This window comes from Delphinus delphis, chromosome 3, assembly GCF_949987515.2.
Source record: "Delphinus delphis chromosome 3, mDelDel1.2, whole genome shotgun sequence".
NCBI lineage: Eukaryota > Metazoa > Chordata > Mammalia > Artiodactyla > Delphinidae > Delphinus > Delphinus delphis.
The window spans coordinates 113119829-113141190 of record NC_082685.1 but is presented as its reverse complement, the minus strand read 5'-3'; the positions used below and the strand labels follow the sequence as shown (position 1 = coordinate 113141190).

Genomic DNA, 21362 nt, shown 5'->3' with positions numbered 1-21362 from the left:
CATCCAGACTAAAGATTTTTATAATTCCTTCTGTAATTTTAACTCTTGGGGTTAAAAGTCTTAAATTGGCCTTGGAAACTTGACACTCCATTCTCCCTTACTGAGATCTGTGTGGGGATGACAGAGTGTGTAGGAGCAGGCAGTGAGCAAATGGAATTCTCCCTGTGCCGACTTGGTAGCAAAAGAGATGGTTGTTGTCCCCAAAATGTTTTTTTGCAATTATAATTGACGACAGAATCCCAAATCTGAGAATCATTGCTTTAAATTCTTCTCCCAAATTGAGCAAAGTTCCAGACAGACCCCTCCCTCCCATCCCAGACTTCAGGTTGGCCCACCTTTGTATATGGGCCTTAACATCTTCATGGTCTGCTTTGAGTTTCCAGATTATTAAAAAAAAAAAAAAAAGACATTCTTGTTCACATTTTCACAGTGGCCCCAAATTTATTTTAGCCCCATGTGTGAGATGTAGGAGTGAGGTCCTGTTCTGAAAAGGTGTCCTGGGTTTTGAGATCCAGCCTTGTTAGAAACAGATGGCATCTTAGGTGCTCAAGTATGATCACATTCTTGGGGGGAAAAGTTTGGGACCTTTTGTATCAAAGTGGGATCAAATAACTCTTTTTCATATGTGGATCTTAAAGCTATGTACATTTAAATCATGTTTGCAGAAAGGGGTAACCTTTTCACAAAGCCTGAAATGGTTCTTGTTTTTCTGAGTAATTACGACAAAGAAGCTATCTAACTCTTCTGGGCCTTAATAACCTCACTTGAAAAAGGGCATTGGTAGCCAATCAGAGACCCTAATGCTTGTAAGGAAGCTGTGTAGTTTGTTGGTTACCCTTCTTTCCCCACCTAGGAAATTCTCCTTCTAATGCTGAACTTGAAGATTTAGGGCTTTAGAGGAGGATGGCCACAGTCCCTTAATGCCATATGTAACCTGAATATCCTCTGAAGTTGTGTGTTGATTTATAACTCTGGAGAGTTCTTAGAAATGTATGCTGGGGGAGAAGTTCCAGGAAAGGTGTGGAGGACAGGCTTCAAATTCAGTTCTCCTTCCCTTGGGATCGGGACAGTATGGCTGTATTACCATCAGGGCTTGGAATTAGTTGGACTAAATTTAGGAAGGACATAGCATCTCTGCCCGTCAAGCACAAAGCTGAACATGCCAATCAGCAGACTTTACTGAGCACCTACTATTTACCAGGCACTTCGTAGGGATGTGGAGATGGGTGAGCTGTGAGCCCATGCACTCAGTGTCTTATAATTTCCATGGCTTGAAGAAACCTTCAGTGTCTCTAACAGGTGGAATGACAGTCTCTATTGTTGTTTCATATTCTTTAGGGTGCCTGGGAATATGTTCGGATTGCTAAGGACTTCAACCCCAGGTTTGCCTCCTTTTCAAAAGAAAGTTCAGTTTAGGGAAGTTTGATCATGTGGTCCTTTAAGGCTTAAGATTAAGTAGCTGCGAAATGCTTCAGGAAGCTGGTAGGAAGCCAGACTATATCACGGGTCAGTTTACTGAGTATCAGCTTACTGGAAATCTTGGACTTGGGGTTCTCTCATTTTTTGTATCCTACCCCTGTAACCGGCCCCAGTTTTAGGGTTTCGGAATCAGTTCTCTTCCATGGGGTATACATCTCTGGTAACCATAAGTTCTGAGAGGGAGGAGATACCCATTGAGGTGTAAAGGCAGTCTGAACTCTTAAAAGATGGTTCAGTACATGTTTGAATTGAATGACCTACCTGAGGATATTCAGGGTTCCTTACAGAAATTTTGAGTTACACAAAACAACAATGTGTCCATACAATGCTAAACTATGGCACGTTTCTATGAATTGATGATTCATATTATATTCTTAACCTGCTTCTTCTTAAATAATACCGTTTTGTAAAATGGAGATTCCCAACCCTGGTTTTGTGATGCTTGCCAACCGTCCCTCCAGTATATCCCTACTTATGTAAGCATCCTGTAAGTATGCCAATGTTTTAGTTGTTTAACTCTAATAAAAACTTCATAAGGGACTTAGTGTGTCATACTTGTCACTTGTGTCCAGTCCCTAGAACAGACTGGCACAAAGCAGCCACTGTAATATTTGTTGAGCAAATGAATAAATTTTAATACAAAGGAGATGGTGGCCTTGGTGTCCTTGTGTGAAGGGAGCAATAGAGTAGCTGAAGTGAACAAGTGACCACGCCAACTCCTTCATGAATAAGGTAGGTCTTGGGCTATTTTCCCGGTGGATTTTGTGGGTGTCCTTTGACAAATGATCTCCTTAGGTTCCTTCTGTCTCTAACCTTATAGTTCTATTTCAAAACCTTTTCTACAGACTCATTCTGTTCCTTAAACCTCTGAATAAACCCTATAATGCAATTTCCACAGAAAGTGATTGCTGTACCATCTTTTAGCCAATGTCAGCTAACATAACAAAAAGTGTTTTGTGAGTTGCTAATACTTCAGGAAGTTGTTCTCCACAACGAACGTCCTCGTGTTTCTTAGGGTTCAAGGCAGCAAGTAAAGATGAACTTCAGAGGAGGTCTCAGTTAATCAATTTGCTTTAAAATAAAAGCAACTCGGGCTTCTCTGGTGGCGCAGTGGTTGAGAGTCCGCCTGCCGATGCAGGGGACACGGGTTAGTGCCCCGGTCCAGGAGGATCCCACATGCCGCGGAGTGGCTGGGCCCGTGAGCCATGGCCGCTGAGCCTGCGCGTCCGGAGCCTGTGCTCCGCAACGGGAGAGGCCACAGCAGTGAGAGGCCCGTGTACCGCAATAAATAAATAAATAAATAAAAATAAAAAATAAAATAAAAGCAACTCTGAAAGCACTTCAGTGATCTTCCCTTGGGCTTGGCAGTGACAAGCGCCTTCCGCAACTCATTCAGATTCAGCAGCAGCGTGGCGCTGGGCAAAGAGCGGGGGCTGAGGTGCTGAGGGACCTCAGTTCCAGCCCCGGCTCTGCCATTGACCCAGCAGTAACTGTAGGCGGTCCCTTCCCCTTACATGACCCCCTTCTCCTCAGTTGTAAGAAAGAGTTAGTTCCTATCTTTCAGAGAGATGATGAAAAGCACACAATAACATGGAAAAGTGCTTCATAGGCGATAAAGTCATGCTTAAGTGTATTCTTTTATCAGCTCCGTGATGGCTTTTTAAATGGCAGTGGCATCCGTGCCAGTGGCTCTTACTAGAAGTTGCTGCTTAGTAAATATTGAGTAATGCAGAAATATTTGCAGGCGACCTCTGTGGCCCAGAGGGATCTGCTTTTGTCATGGTTAAGACATTCTCACCCTCGTAACCTTGGCTTACGCTTTGACAATAGATTATGAAGGAAGGAAAGGGAGACTGAAGTGTGTGTGGTCGCAAGGGCAGTAGCCAGGTGTGTGGTCCAGTGGGCCGGGTCAGGAGGGAAGGAAGGGATGTGTAAAAAGAAGCCCCATGAGGGCAAACATTTTCTGTTTCGTTCACTGCCCCGTCCCTGGTGCTTTGACTCATGCCTGGCTCATAGAATCTGTGAATTGAATCTGAGTCAAGTAAAGTCTATAGAATGGCGCTGTTATTTGCTCCATCCATGACCACGTCCTTTATTCAGTGTAAATAGGCAAATAAAACTACCCCCCATAGATACTTTAAAGCCCATGTATTACTCTTTCCTGATAAAAGATTAGTTGTTCATCAGATGTTTGAATGGAGCATGCAGCCTGTGCAGGGAAGTGTGCTGCACACCGTGATGACACAGATATGTCTTCTAGGAGTTTACTGTTAAACGAAGCAGTATAGGAGTTACTGGTACCAAACGCAGGTATGTGTGCCCCACGCACAGTGAGGCCAGACAAACGGAAACGTAAACATGGGAGTTTGGAGCAGAGAAAGGTTTATTGCAGGAACAAGCAAGGAAAACAGGTGGCTCGTGCTCACAACCCCCAAACTCTCTGATGGTTTTCGGGGAGAAGTTCTTATAGGCAGAATTTGGGGTGAGGGCTGCAGAGTGTGTGGCTGTCTTCTTCTTCTGGTGGTGAGGGAACAGGACGGTGCTCTAGGAATCTTGTGCTCAGCCTGAAGTTACCATCCTCCACCTGGGTGGGGGCCTTAGTTCATGTAGAAGAACTCAAAGATATATATGTTTTTTAATTTATTTATTTTATTTATTATTTGTTTCTGGCTGCGTTGGGTCTCTGTTGCTGCGTGCAGGCTTTCTCTAGTTGCGGCGAGCGGGGGCTACTCTTCGTTGCGGTGCGTGGGCTTCTCATTGCGGTGGCTTCTCTTGTTGTGGAGCACAGCCTCTAGGCATGAGGGCTTCAGTAGTTGTGGCAAGTGGGCTCAGTAGTTGTGGCTCGCAGACTGTAGAGTGGAGCTCAGTGAACTCAAAGATATTGTTATATATGTTCCTTGAGGAGGAACCGGGACCCTGCCCATCGCTGCACTATAGTTTCTTGACTGCTCCTTCTTTGTTTCTGCATGCCTTCCCTTCCCTGATTAGTAACTGTTTGAGTCTGTCCTTTGGTACTCAGGGAAGGTCTAGGAGGCTAAAATTTTTTTCCTGCAAACAAGAAACAGGGGACCCGGAAAGGATTTGTACCCAGGAGGCTCCCACAGGGTCCTGTCCGGTTTCAGTGCCGGGAGAGAGGACAGTGTGAACAGGAATAGTCAGGGGAGACTTTGGGAAGGAAGTGGCCCTTGATTGAGCCTTAAAGATAGGTAGAGGGGCTTCCCTGGTGGCACAGTAGTTAAGAATCTGCCTGCCAATGCAGGGGACACAGATTCAAGCCCTAGTCCGGGAAGATCCCACATGCCACGGAGCAACTAAGCCCGCAAGCCACAACTACTGAGCCCACGTGCCACAACTACTGAAGCCTGCGCGCCTAGAGCCCGTGCTCCGCAACAAGAGAGGCCACCACAATGAGAAGCCTGCGCACTGCAACGAAGAGTAGCCCCCGCTCGCAGCAACTAGAGAAAGCCCGCACGCAACCAATGCAGCCAAAAATAAGTAAATTAATTAAATAAATAAATTTATAAAAAAACAAGACAGGATTCCATCAGCTATGGCCAAAACGTTGCAGTGGCAATATAAAACTTTGTGGGGAGAGTGTGTTTTAATTCAAACGTTAAGTCAGATCTTCTCTTTGGACAGGGTGATGTCAGAGTTTGAGAGCCCCCAGCAGCCCTGGGCTGGTAGGATGCTGCATGGCTTGTGGAGGCAGTTGGGGGGCAGAGGCCTGGGGGCCAGCGCTGCTGGTGCTTCCGCCTCCTACTGGGTAGGCTGGTTGAGGCTGGAAGGAAGCAGCAGCCAGGAAGGAAGGTGGCGGTGAGAGTGACCCCACCTTCACCTCTGAGGAGGGCAAAATGACCAAGTGGACTCCGACTGAGAATTTTCAATTGCTTTCAAGCTTTAACGTGCTGAAGGTACCATAAAATGGAAATATTCTGTCAGAAATGGGAGGCGGTCTTTAGACTGAAATTAAAATGAGAAGCTGGTAGTCATGGGGGGTCCTGGGGATTAACTGTTCGGAACAATGGAGATGGAGGATGAGCTGGTGCTACGCGGGCGTGCCGGGAATCGCCTAAGAAAACCCAGAATGAGAAGAATTTCAAAGTATATTCATGGCAGGATGATGGTTAGTGCACTTACTAAAGATTCACTGGAAGAGAATTGTTGAGCAAATATTTGAGTGCCCTCTCCGTGCAAGAAACCACATAAAAGATGAAGCAAAAGAGTCATTTCCTCTAAAGAATCCCCAGTCTGGAGAGCGAGATGTGACCCAGTTACAGTGGGGGCTTCCACGAGGAGTGATAGAATAGAAACGTGGACCAAGGTGCTGAGGACTGGGGATGGTTTCTGATTTCGGATCCACAGAAGTTTGCTCAAGAAGATACAGAGGTGTCACACACAGGCGGGACAGTGGCTTTCTAGACAGAGAGGTGGTGGAGAGCAGAAGAACTCAAACTTCAAAGGGAGTGGTTTGGGCCTGGAACCCGGTGCTGCCAGGAAGGGTGGCTGAACTGTAGGCTTCAGGTAGGGGAGGGGAGAGAACGTGTTTTCTTCCTGAACTTTGTTCTATAAGAAGTGGGGATCCATCGAAGGTTTGGAGAGGAAGAATTGCATCAGTAGGACTGTATGTTACAAAGATGCTTCTGGGGACAGTGAGGAGAATGGGTGGAGGAGGGGTGGCAACTGGGGGGCTGTTTGAGGGCCGTTGCAAGAGCCCAGGGGAGAGATGTCAGAGGCCTGGGGTCTCCAAGTGGAGGTGCAGAGGAGGGTTGTTCGAGAGCTTCGGTACGTTTCCTAAATCTGAAAGCTCTCTTCTAAAGTTAAATCAGATTCAATTTGTTAAAAAAGATGCTTTTGACAAATACAGATCTTTGTTGAGCCCCCTAGGTGTCATTGGTGTGGGCTGAGGTCTCCCTATTTTGAGGAATGGAGCCACAAGGAAACTTGGGAGTCGTTGGACGGGGCGGGAATCGGGAAGGGATAGCGATCCGTGTGGAAATTCCTGCTCCTTTGGCCCTGCTTTTGCTGTATACCAGCCTGTCCTAGCGCTCTTCCAGCCTCTCCTGCTGCTTCTTTTTCTTCTTCCCCCATAAACAAAGACATTTCCCAAAGTTCTGTACTTGCTTTTTCCATCCCATCCAAATACTTCTAGCTCTAATGTTTCTGCTCTTCACTTGGGCAAATGGCCTCTCAGCCTGTTTGCTCAGAGGGTAAAGTGGGATAGGTTATGCACCTGCCTCAGAGAGAGTTGTAAGACTTGAATGAAACACTGCATAGAAAACGCTGCCTAACCCTTGAAGGAAAGTAAGTGCTCAATAAATAAGCATCTAGTACATATTTCCATGCTTACGATATTCCGTCATTTTTTATATTGACGTAAATTTAATCTTTCTTTTGAGTTCTTTGAAGGTTTGGTATTATTTTTCGATCTTAAGGGTCGAGCACTGTACTTGCCCAGTAAGAGTTCAAAATGTGATCTTACTTCCTTTTGTCTGCCAGATTGATATTTCAGATTCCTCTTCAGTAGGGCATGGGGTTGGCCTTTCCTAGGGATGGATGGATGACCTTCATATCCTTTTCTCCTCTGCTTGGGACCAGGGGTCCCATTTATGGAACGGCTGACTGGCGCTGGCAGCTGGGGAACAAAAGAGCAAACACGGACGGTCCTGCCCCTCGTGACCACAGCCTTGCTGCCTGCACACATTGTCTTCGTTAGATGAGTAATCTAACAAATGAGAAACCACATTCATTTTACAACCATCAGAATGAAAGTTCAGGACTGAACAGGAAAAGGGGGTCCTTTTCATGAGAGAGGACTGTTGTCGTGTAAATAGGCAGCTAAGAGTTGGCTGATGTGACTGTTGGCGGCTGTGGGGTACTGTTGAGCCCGCAGGCAGAGGAAATGCAATCAGGAAACGGGGAAGCTGTGCTCTCTACAGAAAAGCAAGGCTGAAGCGTGGCAGTTTATAAACTAGGCTTGTGTTGGAATAAAGGGTGTGGGCTCGGAGACTCTGCTCACTGGCTGTCTCCATGGCTTTTTTCTTTAGGATACCTGTTGACTAGGGAAAGTTAGCCTTGTAGACCAAGAGATAAACGAGGGAGGGATTTTAGTGACTTTGTCATCTGTAAAGTAGGATTTGGGTTGGATGAGAAACCTTAATTCCCTCTAGTGTTAAAACACAGGTCCTTGTAGATTCTTTGTTCAACCCCAGGATTTCTAGGATGGTCCAAGCTGAGCCATTGGACCAATTCTACAAGCTTGTTGAGCGAAGTTGTTGCTGATAGACCGTCCTCTAATTGACTTGAGGCTGTCTAAATCCTGTGGCATCATGTCTGTGAAATCTGATTGCTATTCTCCTTCTATTATTTAATGTCCACTTATACTTCAGTATTGCATTTTCTGCTAGAAATAATATAATATTGTAAAGTCCAACAGCAAATCTCTTTCTGCACTTGATGTTTCAATACCCCCATCTCTCATTATTCAGTGTTGAGCTGCATATGCGTTTCTCCTAGTTGGTCGTCTCATTATTTGATGAACGCTGCCCTTATCGAGTCATGTGATGTTATCCTCTATTTCTAGCTATTGTGGATGATGAAAGACTCTCAGCAGAGGAGATGGATGAGAGGAGGCGGCAGAATATCGCGTATGAATATTTGTGCCACCTGGAGGAAGCCAAAAGGTAAGATTCAAAGTCTATTTGTGCACCTTCTCTTGGAGATGAGCTTTGGGGTACTGTATTTTTAATAACTCATCTGCAGCCTTTTTGGTAGTAAGGTAATGGGAGAAGAACCACCTGGGTTTTGTAAATGGCAGAACTTAGAAAAAGTTGCTACCACAGCCATGGTCAAGGCACTAGGGAGGCAACTGTTCCTTTTTCTTCCTTAGAGCCTCCTAGGAAATCTCTAGGCAAGTTGCAGATTATTTCAGAATTTCTTATCTCTCTGGCACGGATGTGGGGAAGCAGCAGAGACTTAAATCAACTTCCTTTTCCTCCAGAGCCTCCTCATATCTTTTCCCCAACTCTACCCCAATGATTATAATTATTACTACTCTTATTAATTAATGTATAATTATATATCCCTATATACCCAGTAGAAAAATAGCATTTCAGACTGAAGTCCATCGTTCACTAAGCTGGAGAGTAGGTTTATGACAGCAATCTCCTTTTTAACCCATGGGTGTGTGACCACTTAGGATATGTTGTCTCTAAAATCACACTGACTCTTTTAGACTTTTTAGATTACAAGTCAATGTTGGGTTCTCCAAGGAGAAAGTGAAGATAAAGTATTTGCACTTAGGCCTCGGTATCAGGGGAATCAGAACTTTGTCCTTTGCTGGGTGCATAAGGCAGTGCCCATATGCCATGGGTTAGATTCTGATTTAATGCTTTGTGCTGTGATCAAGCAACAGTATTGTTTCATGGACAGACATGTTCCAGCTCTCTCATCTCTGTAGAAAATAAACATTGAGTTAATGGTCATTGGTGTTAATTATCTCTGATCACTGATAAATAGCTACCTACAGAGCTAGAAGAATGAGGTTTCTAATCACTGTTTTGTAGAAGAACATTCAGTGACACATGCACTAATTTGGCCTCAAAATTGCTTAAAAGGGGGTTTTCCGAGGTTGTTTAATGTTTTAACAGAGCCGTGTAGCTCTAAGCTCTAAAGGCTCAGGTTTTAAGGTTATTTAATGTGTCTGGAAGTTGACAGTTAGGTTGCAAGTCACTGAAGACTCACTGTCAGTCTAAGATTATTAAAAACATGCTTTTAGTCAAATTGTGGCTAAAGTTAGAGGGAGAGGGATTCACAGACATTCAAAATAAACATGCTGGACTTCCCTGGTGGTGCAGTGGTTGGGAATCCACCTGCCAATGCAGGAGACACGGGTTCCAGCCCTAGTCCGGGAAGATCCCACATGCCGTGGAGCAACTAAGCCCGTGCACCGCAACTACTGAGCCTGTGCTCTAGAGCCCACGAGCCACAACTACTGAGCCCACGTGCCACAACTATTAAGCCCGCGCCCCTAGACCCCGTGCTCCACAAGAGAAGCCACCGCAGTGAGAAGCCTACGCACCGCAACGAAGAGTGGCCCCCGCTCGCCACAACTAGAGAAAGCCCGCGCACAGCAACAAAGACCCAATGCAGCCAAAAATAAATAAATAAATTAATTAATTAATTATTTTTTAAAAAGACAAAGTTTAAAGAAAAAAATCAACGTAACAATTAGTCCAAGTTCTTTGAAGAAAGCTTCCTTAGAAATAGTTTTGTTGAAAGAATAGATTGTAAAATACACAGCTTTTCCTCTAGGATGGTTTTCATAAATTTATCTTACAAGGAGAGATTAGATGTAATATGTATTTATGAATCTTTTATTAATATCTGAACACTTATTATGACTTTCAGGGAAGCTGTTTTTTTTTTTTTTTTTTTTTTTTTTTTTTGTGATACGCGGGCCTCTCACTGTTGTGGCCTCTCCCGTTGTGGAGCGCAGGCTCCGGACGCGCAGGCTCAGCGGTCACGGCTCACGGGCCTAGCCACTCCGCAGCATGTGGGATCTTCCCAGACCGGGTCACGAACCCGTGTCCCCTGCATTGGCAGGCGGACTCTCAACCACTGCGCTACCAGGGAAGCCTAGGGAAGCTGTTTTTTGGTTATGGAGTATGTAAAAATTATGTGGCTATTAAAAGATATGTTTGCTATGATTTCAGAAAGCATAGTGTACAGAATTCGATGGTCCTGAACTCAGGAAATAAATGAAGGGGTGAGTTAGTATTCAAAAAGTTATTTATTTGAAAGGGTTTATTGCCTGATCCTTTTACAATGTTAATGCCTTAGGAATTTATCATACCGGGTTTATTATAGTGCATGCACGTGTGTGTTCATGTGAGTGTAGTTGCCTTAGAATATTGAATTTCTACTGAATGGTACACTTAGAATGTGAAAGTTTAGCTAGGAACTCTTTCTTATTTATTTCAGTTGAACTGACTTTGGTGCATTTCAAGTAGAGATGTATTGGGTCTGTCTTTGTGCCTCTATTTTTTCTTTCCAAGGGTGAGAACCGGAAGGATACCTAGCCTATATGTCCTGTAACTCAAAATTCAGAGTTGTAAGAGTCCAGGGTATCTTTAAGTTTGGTTTTATTACTTTCAAGATTCTGTGATCATTAATCTCAGACCATTTAAAAGTTGCTTCATTCAGAGGAGGATATCACTACCAACACTATAGAAATAAAAAGGATGTTGACGGAATGCTATGAACAATGATATGCCAACAGATTAGTTAACCTAGATGAAATATACAGATTCCTAGAAAGACACAAACTACTAAAACTGACTGAAGAAGAAATTTAAAAAACTGAATAGATGTAAAACAAGTAAAAAAGATTGAGTCAATACTCAGAAACCTTCCCGCTCTTCCAAAAAGTGTAAGGGGAGAGAACACTTCCTAACTCATTCTGTTGAGACCAGTATTACTCTGATACCAAAACTAAAGGTACCTCAAGAAAACTACAGACCAGTATCCCTTATGAATACAAATACAAAACTCCTCAACAAACTCCAACTGAGTTCAGCGACATCTAAAAAGGATTGTATACCACCAAGGGGGATTTATCCCAGCAATGCAAGCTTAGTTTAATCTAAAAATCATTCAATCAAGACAATTCAGTGGGGGAAGAAAAACAGTCTTTTCAACAAATGATGCTGAGACAACTGGGTATATACATGCATAAAAATGAATTTGGATCCCTACCTCGTACCATATACAGAAATTATCCTAAAATGGTTTTGTTAATCTAAAGGTGTGAACCACAACTGTAAATCTCTTAGAAGAAAACACAGCAGTACGTCTTTGTGACCTTGGGTTAGGCAGTGGTTTTGAGACTTGACACCAAAGGCACAAGCCAAAAAAAGAAAACCAGATAAATTAGACATCATGAAAATTAAACCTTTTTTATTCAAAGAGATGTCGTCAAGAAATTGAAAAGACAACTCATGGAATGGGGGAAAATATTGGCAAATCATATATTTGATAAGAGACTTGTATTCAGAATATATAAAGAACTCTTACAGCACACCATAAAAAGTAAATAGCCTAATTTAAAAATGGGCAGGGCTTCCCTGGTGGCGCAATGGTTGAGAGTCCGCCTGCCGATGCAGGGGACACGGGTTCGTGCCCCAGTCCGGGAAGATCCCACATGCCGCGGAGCGGCTGGGCCCGTGAGCCATGGCCGCTGAGCCTGTGCGTCCGGAGCCTGTGCTCCACAACGGTGAGAGGCCCGCGTACTGGAAAAAAAAAAAAAAAAGGGCAAAGTTTCTGAATAGACATTTTTCCAAATAAGATACACAAATGAACCATAAGAACAGGAGAGAATACTTAACATCAGTCATTAGGGAAATGCAAATCAAAACCACAATGAGATACCGTTTCATGCTAGGATAGCTATAATCAAACAGAATGACAATCACAAGTGTTTTTAAGGATGTAGAGAGATTGGAACCCTTGTACATTGCTGGTTGGATTGTAAAACGGTGGAGCTACTTTGTAAAACAGTCTGGTAGCTCCTCAAAAAATTAAATACAGAGTTACTATATGATCCAACAATTCCACCACTAGGTATATCCTCAAGAAAATTGAAAACCTATGTCCACACAAAAACCTGCACACAAATGTTCATTGAAGTGTTATTCATTAGAGCAAAAAGTGGAAACAACTCAAATGTCCGTCTACTGATGAATGGATAAACAGTGTGTGATATATCCATATAATGAAACATTATTCAGCTATAAAAATGTATTAGCAAATCAGATTTAGCAGTGTATAAAAAGAACTATATAAATCACAACCAAGTGGAATTTATCCCAGGTTTGCAAGGCTGGTTCAACATTTGAAAATCAGTTAATGTGCTTCATCACATCAACAGTCTAAATGAGAAAAAATCATATGATTATATCATTAGATGCAGAAAAAGCATTTGACAAAATTCAGTACCTATTCATGATAAAAATTCTTAGTAAAGTAGGAATATAGGGAAACATCCTGAACTTGAGAAAGACTATTTACAAAAACCCTACAGCTAACATCATACTTCCTGGTGAGAAACTTGAAACTTTCGCACTAAGATCAGGTACAAGCCAAAGGTGTTCCCCCTCATCGCTCCTTTTCAATATTATAGTGGAAGTTTTAGCTAATGCAATAAAACAAGAAAGGGAAATAGACGATATACAGATTGGAACGGAAGATAAAATCTTTGTTTGCAGATGACATGATTGGCAATATAGAAAACCTGAAAGAATAAAAAAAAAATCCTGGAACTAATAAGCAATTATAACATGCTTGCAGGATACAAGGTTAACATACAAGTCCATTGCTTTCTTATGTACCAGCAATGAACAAGTGGAATTTAAAAGTAAAATACATTACCATTTACATTAGCATCCCCCAAAATGAAATACTTAGGTATAAATTTAACAAAATGTATACAAGATCTATATGAGGAAAACCACAAAACTCTGATGAGTGAAATCAAAGAACTAAATAAACAGATATTCCATATTCATGGATACGAATACTCAATATTGTCAAGATAGTTCTTCCCAGCTTGATCTATAGCCTCAATGCAATCCCAATCAAAATTCCAGAAAGTTATTTTGTGGATATCAACAACTGGATTTTAAAGTTTATATGGAGAAGCAAAAGACCTAGAATAGCCAACACAATATTGAAGGAGAACAAAGTTGGAGGAATGACACTACCTGACTTCAAACTTAATATAAAGCTACAGTAATCAAGACAGTGTGGTACTGGTGAAAAAATGGACAAATAGATCAGTGGGACACAATAGAGAGCATAGAAATAGACCCCTGTAGATACAGTCAGTTGAACTTTGACAAAGGAGCAAAGCAGTACAGTGGAGCAAAGATGGTCTTTTTCAACAAATGGTGCTGGAACAACTGGGCATCCACATGCAGACAATGAAATCGAGACACAGACTTTAGAAGGCAACTTTGTGGTTGCCTTCACAAAAATTGACTCAAATGGATCAGATCAACATGTAAAATTCAAAACTCTAAAACTCCCAGAGGCTAATGATAAAGGAGAAAACCCTAGATGAACTTGAGTATGGCAATGGCTTTATTTATTTATTTATATTCATTCATTTATGCATGCATGCTGCACAGGGTCTTAGTTGTGACGTGTGGGATCTTTAGTTGTGGCATGCGAACTTTTAGTTGCAGCATGAATGTAGGATCTAGATCCCCGACCAGGGATTGAACCCTGGCCCCCTGCATTGGGAGCATGGAGTCTTACCCACTGGACCACCAGGGAAGTCCCTGGCAATGGCTTTTAAGATATAGCACCAATGTCATGATCCATGAAAGAAAGAATTGGTGAGCTGGACTTCATTACATTTAAAAGTTTCTGCTCTGCAATAGACAATGTCAAGAGAACCAGAAGAGAAGCCACTGACTGGGAGAAAGTATTTGCAAAAGACACACTGATAAAGGAATGTTATCCAAGATACATAAAGAACTCTTAAGACCCAACAGTCAGAAAACAACCTGATTAATATATGGGCCAAAGACCTTAACAGACACCTCACCAAAGAAGATATATAGATGGCAAATAAGCATAGGAAGAGATGCTCCACATCATAGATCATCAGGGAAATGCAAAATAAAACAACAACAAAACACCACTACACGCCCACCAGAATGGCCAAAATCTGAACACTGACAACACCAAATGCTGACGAGGATGTGGAGCAACAGGAACTCTCATTTGTTGCTTGTGGAAATGCAAAATTGTACAGTCACTTTGGGATATAGTTCTACAGTTTCTTACACAACTAAACACATTCTTACCATATGACCCAGCAATTGTGCTCCTTCTATTTACCCAGTGGAGTGAAGGCTATGTCCACACACAAAGCTACATATGGATGTTCGTAGAAACTTTTTTCATAACAGCCCAAACTTGGAAGCAATCAAGAGGTCCTTCAGTAGATGAATGAATAAATGAACTTTGATACATCCAGACAATGGAATATTATTCAGCGCTAAAAAGAAATAAACTATCAAGCCATAAAAAGCCACAGAGGAACCTTACATTCATATTATGATGTGAAAAGAGCCTATCTGAAAAAGCTACCTATTATTATGATTCCAAGTATTTGGTATTCTGGAAAAGGTAAAAGTGTGGAGACAGTAAAAATATCAGTGGTTGTGGGGAGATGGATGAGTATAGAGGCACAGAGAACTTTTTAGGGCAGTAAGAGTACTCTGTAAGATACCACAGTGATAGATAAATGCTATGATATATTTGTCCAAACCCATAGAATATATAGAGACAAGAGTGAACTGTAATGTAACTGTGGACTTTGGGTGATTGATACGTCAATGTAGGTTCATCAGTTAAAATAAATGTTCCACACTGGCGGGGGATGTTGCTAATGGGAGAGACTGTGCATGTCTTTGGGGGCAGGGGGTATATGGGAAGCCTCAGTACCTTCCCCTCAATTTTGTTGTGAACCTAAAACTGCTCTAAAAAAAAATAATCTTAAAAAACAAAGGATGAAGTACTGATACATCCTTACAACATGGGTGAACCTTGAAAATATGCTGAATGAAGGAAGCTAGACACAAAAGGCCACACATATTGTTATGATTCCATTTATATGAAATGCCCAGAATAGGCAAATCCATAGAGACAGAAAGTAGATTTGTGGTTGCCTAGGGCTGGTGGGATTGGGGGGTTGGGGAGCGATGCTCATGGCATGAGTTTCTTTTTGCTGGGACCAAAATCTTCTAAAACTGATTATGGTGATGACTGCACAACTCTCTGAGTATACTAAAAACCACTGAATTGTACGCTTGAAAGAGTCAGTTGTCTATATATCTCATTAAAGCTGTTATTAAAGAAAAGTTCCTTTGCTCAGCCTGGCTTGGAGAGGTCCTTAGTAAAGCTGTTGAATATGATTAAATGGTGTTTAGCAGGTAAAGTGCATATGGAAGGTACTCCAAACATACATGAGATGTCTAAACACCGTTTACCAATTTTTTTGTGAGCATCCACCGTGTGGAAACAGGCACAATAGGGTCACTTTTGGAGATGGAGACCAAACAGCTAATAATTCTGTGTTCAGAAAAGCTCACTGCTATGAGGTTAAAGCTTTTCCTCACGAGTTTAAAATTCCTTCCTTCACTTTTATTTGCTTTATTAATCTCTCTGTATGTGTGTGCATGGGTATCTCCCTGCATCTAACCCACCATCCTCCTAAATCTCTCTCGTGTATTCACGTCTCTATTCCAGCATCAACCTACTGCAGGCTTCCAACAGCACTTGCTAGATTGCTATAGCGGTCTCTAACTGGTTTCCCCACACCTCTGGTTGCTTCAATCCTTTATCAGATGAATCTTTTCAAAATTCTGATCGGTTCAAAATCTTCCAGTGGTTTCTCAATACTCAGGATAAAAACCGAACTGCTTTAGGGACTCATAGGTTCCGCATAGTCCAGTCATTCCAGCCTCTCCAGTTTCATCATGTGCCCCGTTCCCTATTGCTCTATCTTCCAGCCACGTTGACCCCTTTTCATTTCCATGTTTTCTCCTACACGGGATGTTTGCATGTGCTGCTTCCTTTACCTCGTTATTGAGTGAGACTCTGCTCTGTCTTCAGATGGAAGCTCACTTTTTTCAGGGAATCCTTCTCTGACATCACCATCTGGGTCAAATACCCCAATTATAAGGTATCCGTGACATCATGTCTCCCCCATATTTGAATGAATTACTTAATGCCCAGCATTGAATTTTTGTTACTAATGAGGATTGATTGTATTCTGCTTCCTGTATGTTTTAGTTCTCCTGGAGGTAACAAGTAGGATGTGAATTAGATTCATGGTAGACAGGATTCTAGATGATTTGGTTAGACTGTCAGCCTGGAGGTCAAATTTGATATTTGTCTTGTTGGAAGATTCTATATTATAGTCAGATGTGACCCACTGACCCACCGTCTAGTAATTCTAGAAAACTTAATGCCACTACAGTAAACTAGAAGATACCCAGAAAAGAGTATAGAGTATTTTTCAATGAATGAAGAGAGGAAGAGGCAGCTTGTGTATTACAATGACTGTGGCTGAAATGATTGCTCACGGTTTATAAAATGATGAAGTCTGTGTATAAAGCCTTCTTCATTAAGTCCCAAACACTAATATTAATGGCAATGAAGGAAAAATGAAAAACACATATTTTTAGGGCATATCTCAAGAAAGAGGGATAACTACTTTACAAAGTGGTTCTTCACCCTAGGAGGTGTGTTTCTCTACAGGCTAAAGGGTTTAGATGATGTCATGGAGAGCTAATCATAATGGTGGCAGGAGGGCAGAGGATGTCCAGCATCTGTATTCGTTATCCATGACTGTTTACTCTCAAACTTAGTGACTTAAGCGACAAATTTTTGGTTTGTTTGTTTTATTTTTCTTTGTTTTTATTTTATTTTTTTAACATCTTTATTGGAGTATAATTGCTTTACAATGGTGTGTTAGTTTCTGCTGTATAACAAAGTGAATCAGCTGTACATATACATATGTCCCCATGTCTCCTCCCTCTTGTGTCTCCCTCCCACCCTCCCTATCCCACCCCTCTAGGTGGTCACAAAGCACTGAGCCGATCTCCCTTCTGAGGGTCAGGAATCTGTGCAGAGCTTCCTGGGTCCCCTGGTTCTGGGTCTCTCACAAAGCTGTGGTCCTCTCGAGATTCAGGCAGGACAGATCTGCTTCCGGAAGCTCACTTGGTGTCGGCAGCTAGACTTTGGGACTGAGGACCTAGTCCTCCTCGGCAGTTGGCCAGAGGCTTCCTTTGACATATGGGCCCTCCCTAGGGCAGCTCACACCGTGGCAGCTGGCTTTCACCAGGGTGAGCGAGCCTGAGAGCAAGAAAGGGCACGTACAGCAGAAGCCAGTCTTCTTGTAGCCTCAAGTTCTCAAAAATGACATCCCGTAGTTTGCTGTGTTTTATTCATTAGAATCAAGTTACTAAATCTGTCTTGTGTTCAAGGGGAAAGGACTACACAAAGGGATGAATTCAAGAAGGTGAGGATCACTGAGGGCCACCTTAGAAGCTGCCTTCTACAGGGTGTGTACATAGCCTTTGAAATTGACCCCAGAAAGGGGCAGTTTGTGTGTGTTTGGGGGGGTGAGGGGAATAGACTTTATTACCGTCAGAAACCAAACCAGGAATTAGATGATGACTTGGTCTAAATGGTGATGGTACTAAGGTTATTTATGCCTTGATGTTTTTGAATTGTGAGCCATTTTAAACTAAGTTGTTCCTTCCTCTACCATATTAAATAATACTAAATGGATGAAGTTTTCTTTTCAGGTAGGCCCAGAAAGCTAACTTGATAGCTTCTTTGCAGTGTGAATTTTGCTGAAATGAGGCAGACAAGTCTGCTATTTATATGGACTTTGAAAATTCTCTCTGATGCCGGAAATCTCGCTGTTTAAATGAAAGGAGTTGCCTTTCCAAAAGAATTAATACTGCTGAGTAGATTTCATATTAATCTCTGCAAAATATATTTAAATAATGAAAATAAGTCTATTTTAAGAACTTCAGTTCTTCAGTGTTTTAGGACAACTGTGCAAAATTGAAGATAGTGGGTTCTCTTTGGGGATTGAGGAAGGAAATCCAAGCTGGAGCTGTTATGAAGGTCAGGGAATGGGAGAGGGAATCTTGGCAAGAAGTGGAGAGGGAGTTTGCAAATTGCAGTTGAGCAAGTAGTTATGAATGGGGTTGCTATTGTGTTTCCCAAGGAAAGTTCCTGAAATATAATATTCCTTTTTTTAAGGAAAGAGAAAATGCATACAAATCTTTTGCTGTGCTTACTTTTTCTGTCTTACCTCTGAAAATAAACAAAGCGAAAAAGCCTTCCCTTGGTGATGGGCTTGTTTAGAAATATTATCTTCAAAGAGCCCTTTATGTGAGCCAAGCTGTTCTTTGTATTAGCGAGTCTGGGACAGTTTTGTATGTGCCCTGGAAAGGAAACAAAACACGGGTGTGATTCCTTTTGTGTCAATGCTTACAACTCAGATACCAAAAGGACACCTCATTGATTAGATCAAGCTTCAAGCTCTGGCCTTACCAGTAGTGAGTTAGAGAATCAGCTCTGAAAGGAGAAACGTTACAAATGTTTAAGCGAGGGAGAGCCTGGCGTGTGGGATTGCTTAACTCTGAGTATTTATGATTACATACTTTAAGAAAAAGAATCTATGGACTGGAGAATGCTTTAGAGAATCCTCTGGATTTCCTCTGCGCTTTTGGACCTCACTGTCTTTACTCCTAAGGATGCTGCCCATGGCTGTGTTCATACGCAATGCTAATAGAAATTTGGAATTGGGAGGGAAATACCTTTCTTGGTGATCAACTTATTGAGAGACATGTTGCTGCTCTATACAGAACGTTAATGAAGTTTTACGGAATTCCTAACTGCGTTTTCAAACCATAAATAGCTTTCATGTTTCTATGGTAATTCTTCATTTCCCCCTTCTTCCTTGTTCTCTCCCTGACTCTGCCCTCACTTCTGCCGTCCAGGGGGACAAGATGAAGGGTGGGGTTGCTCCGTGGAGCTTCTGGCAGGCTGGTGGGGCAGGGGGCGCAGCTGAGTTGAGAGCAGGGGCCCTTCTCAGGGTCTGGCTCCTCCAAGGGGAGGGCCTGCCGCTGAGGACTGGTCTGTTTGGGGCTGCCTTCTAACCGGCTGGCCTCGGGAGTCACAGGCCAGAGAGACACAGGACCTTTCTTGGCAGTCAGGGCTCGACCCAGCAAGGCACATCCCAATGGTAGGGAGAGGCAGTAACCTGTGAGAAGAAGGTGGTGGGGCGTAGCCTGGGCAAGGGTGAGGCTCAGTAGGCTGTCTCAGTGGAACCAGAGGAGACAGGGTACCAGCCAGCCCTGCCTGCCGGGGTGTGGTGCTTGTGGCTGGAGCCTCAGGGGCTGCCATCCAGCTGGGCAGTGACCAGGGATTGTGGAGCGGGAGTGGGAGGCACAGACTTTAAGGTTATAAAGGGAGAAGCCATAGGGTTTGACAAGGGAGTGGATTTAAGGAACAGAGGACACTGGGAGGTCAAATGCCTTGGGGCAGATCTAGACTCGGCGGGATTATCTGCCAAGCCTGGGGTTGGGACACAGAGTTGGGAGACTTTTGTTTTTAATTTCACAGGTTTTGAGTTCTAACCTTGGGTTTGTGTTGGATACGTGCCAGTCAGGTGTGACCTGACATGAAAGCATAACTTCTCAGAGCGCTGATATTTTTAAATACAAATAATCAATATGAATCTTTTCCAGCCAAGGGGAAGTTGAGCAACTGACACTTGATCCCAGAGTTCACATTTGTTTCTCAGGCTTTTTGAAGCTGGAGAGCTGGGAGGTGTTTGGAATTTTCCATGGTCTCAAACATTCTTTACTACAGGGGTTATCACACTGAGTGTCCAGTCACCAGGCGTGGTGCCCGGAGCAATCAACTTACACGGGGTTATCCCCATTTTATAGGTGGAGAAACTGAGTCCTGGAAAAACTTAAGTAATTTTTCTAAGGTCACGGTTAACTGGCAACATAAACTGTATTCCAACTCTGCCATGTCTGACCTCAAAACCTGTGTGCTTAAAGGCTAACACTGTCTGACTTCTTTATTTCTTCATGTGTTTTGATCATGTCTTAAGTTCAAAACCTTGGTTTGGGTGGTCTTGGTTTCTAGGTTCTATGTGGACTAGCTTTGTTCTCATTCTTTTTTTTTCTTTTCTTTTCTTTTTTTCATTTTTGGTCACGCCGCACAGCATTGTTCTCATTCTCGATCAGTTCTCAGTTCTTGAGTTTTGGTAGAATTAACAAAATATAGCCATACATTGTCTTTCTGTTTCTCTTTTTCTGTCTCTTTTTGTCCTTTTTCTGGTGCTTACTTGTTTGGTTTTGTTTTAACTGTGAGTACTACTAATAGTTTGTTCTGGGAAGAATTTACCTGGTATTCTCCCTCCCTCCCTTTCTTCTCTCTGTCTCTTTCTATCAGTCTTCTTAAAGTTTTAGTAGGAATTTGCACTTTTCAGTGATGTGGATTTTATTCTCTTCTCACACGAGATGGTTCTGGTGCATCTTTCTTCTGGGTTGTGACTGGATTCTACATGCAACTCATCGCTTGTCTTTTTGGTTCTGCCACTGTTGTGGCTGGTTTGAAAGAATGCTTTGCTTTTTTGTTGAAACATCAAAAGGTATGAAGAGCAAACACTGCTGAGGTCTCTTCCTTCCTGTATGAATCTCCCCACCAGATGCTGCCTCATGCTGTGATGCTTAAAAGTCATAGAACAGTGTCATCATTCAAGGCATAGAGGGACTCCAAGCAAGGCTGCTGGAGGACGATATTGGTACAAGCTTGTTACACAGTGATTTTTCTCTTGTCTCGCATTTGTAGGACGGTCTTCCACTGGCTTTTTGGTCTGAACATTTTTGTTTTCCTCTAAGAGTGCAAATCCTTATTTTGTATATGGGGACACTGAGGCACAGAGAAGTTCATCAACTTCATTCAATGGTAGAGTTAGTGGCAGATCTGGGATTAGGATAAAGGTCTCCTGGCTGTTGACAACTCTTTTCTCCCATGATTCTAAGTCATGCTGATCAGGAAAAGTATTAGTAGAAAGCTCAGTGGTGAAAATACACAGAAATAAAAATGAATATTAAGCTTATTGTTTGGTAAATTCAGTTTGTTTGCTTTTAGTGAAACACTGAATTCTTAGGGTGGGGGAGTTAGCCATTTGTACATTTTTGTCATATAGCTTTCATTTTTGCTAAGAAATTTGAACCCATTTAGGTGCTAGAATAAGAATTCAAGAATTCACAGTT

General features: G+C 42.5%; 1 protein-coding gene across 1 annotated transcript in view; it reads left to right on the top strand.

The window, feature by feature from the left end:
- IQGAP2 (IQ motif containing GTPase activating protein 2) overlaps positions 1–21362 on the top strand; it is a 285284-nt gene that overhangs the window by 39338 nt on the left and 224584 nt on the right. The window contains exon 2 of the mRNA XM_060009287.1: positions 8060–8159. Coding sequence (XP_059865270.1) covers positions 8060–8159 — 100 coding nt within the window. The remainder of the gene's footprint in view (positions 1–8059; positions 8160–21362) is intronic.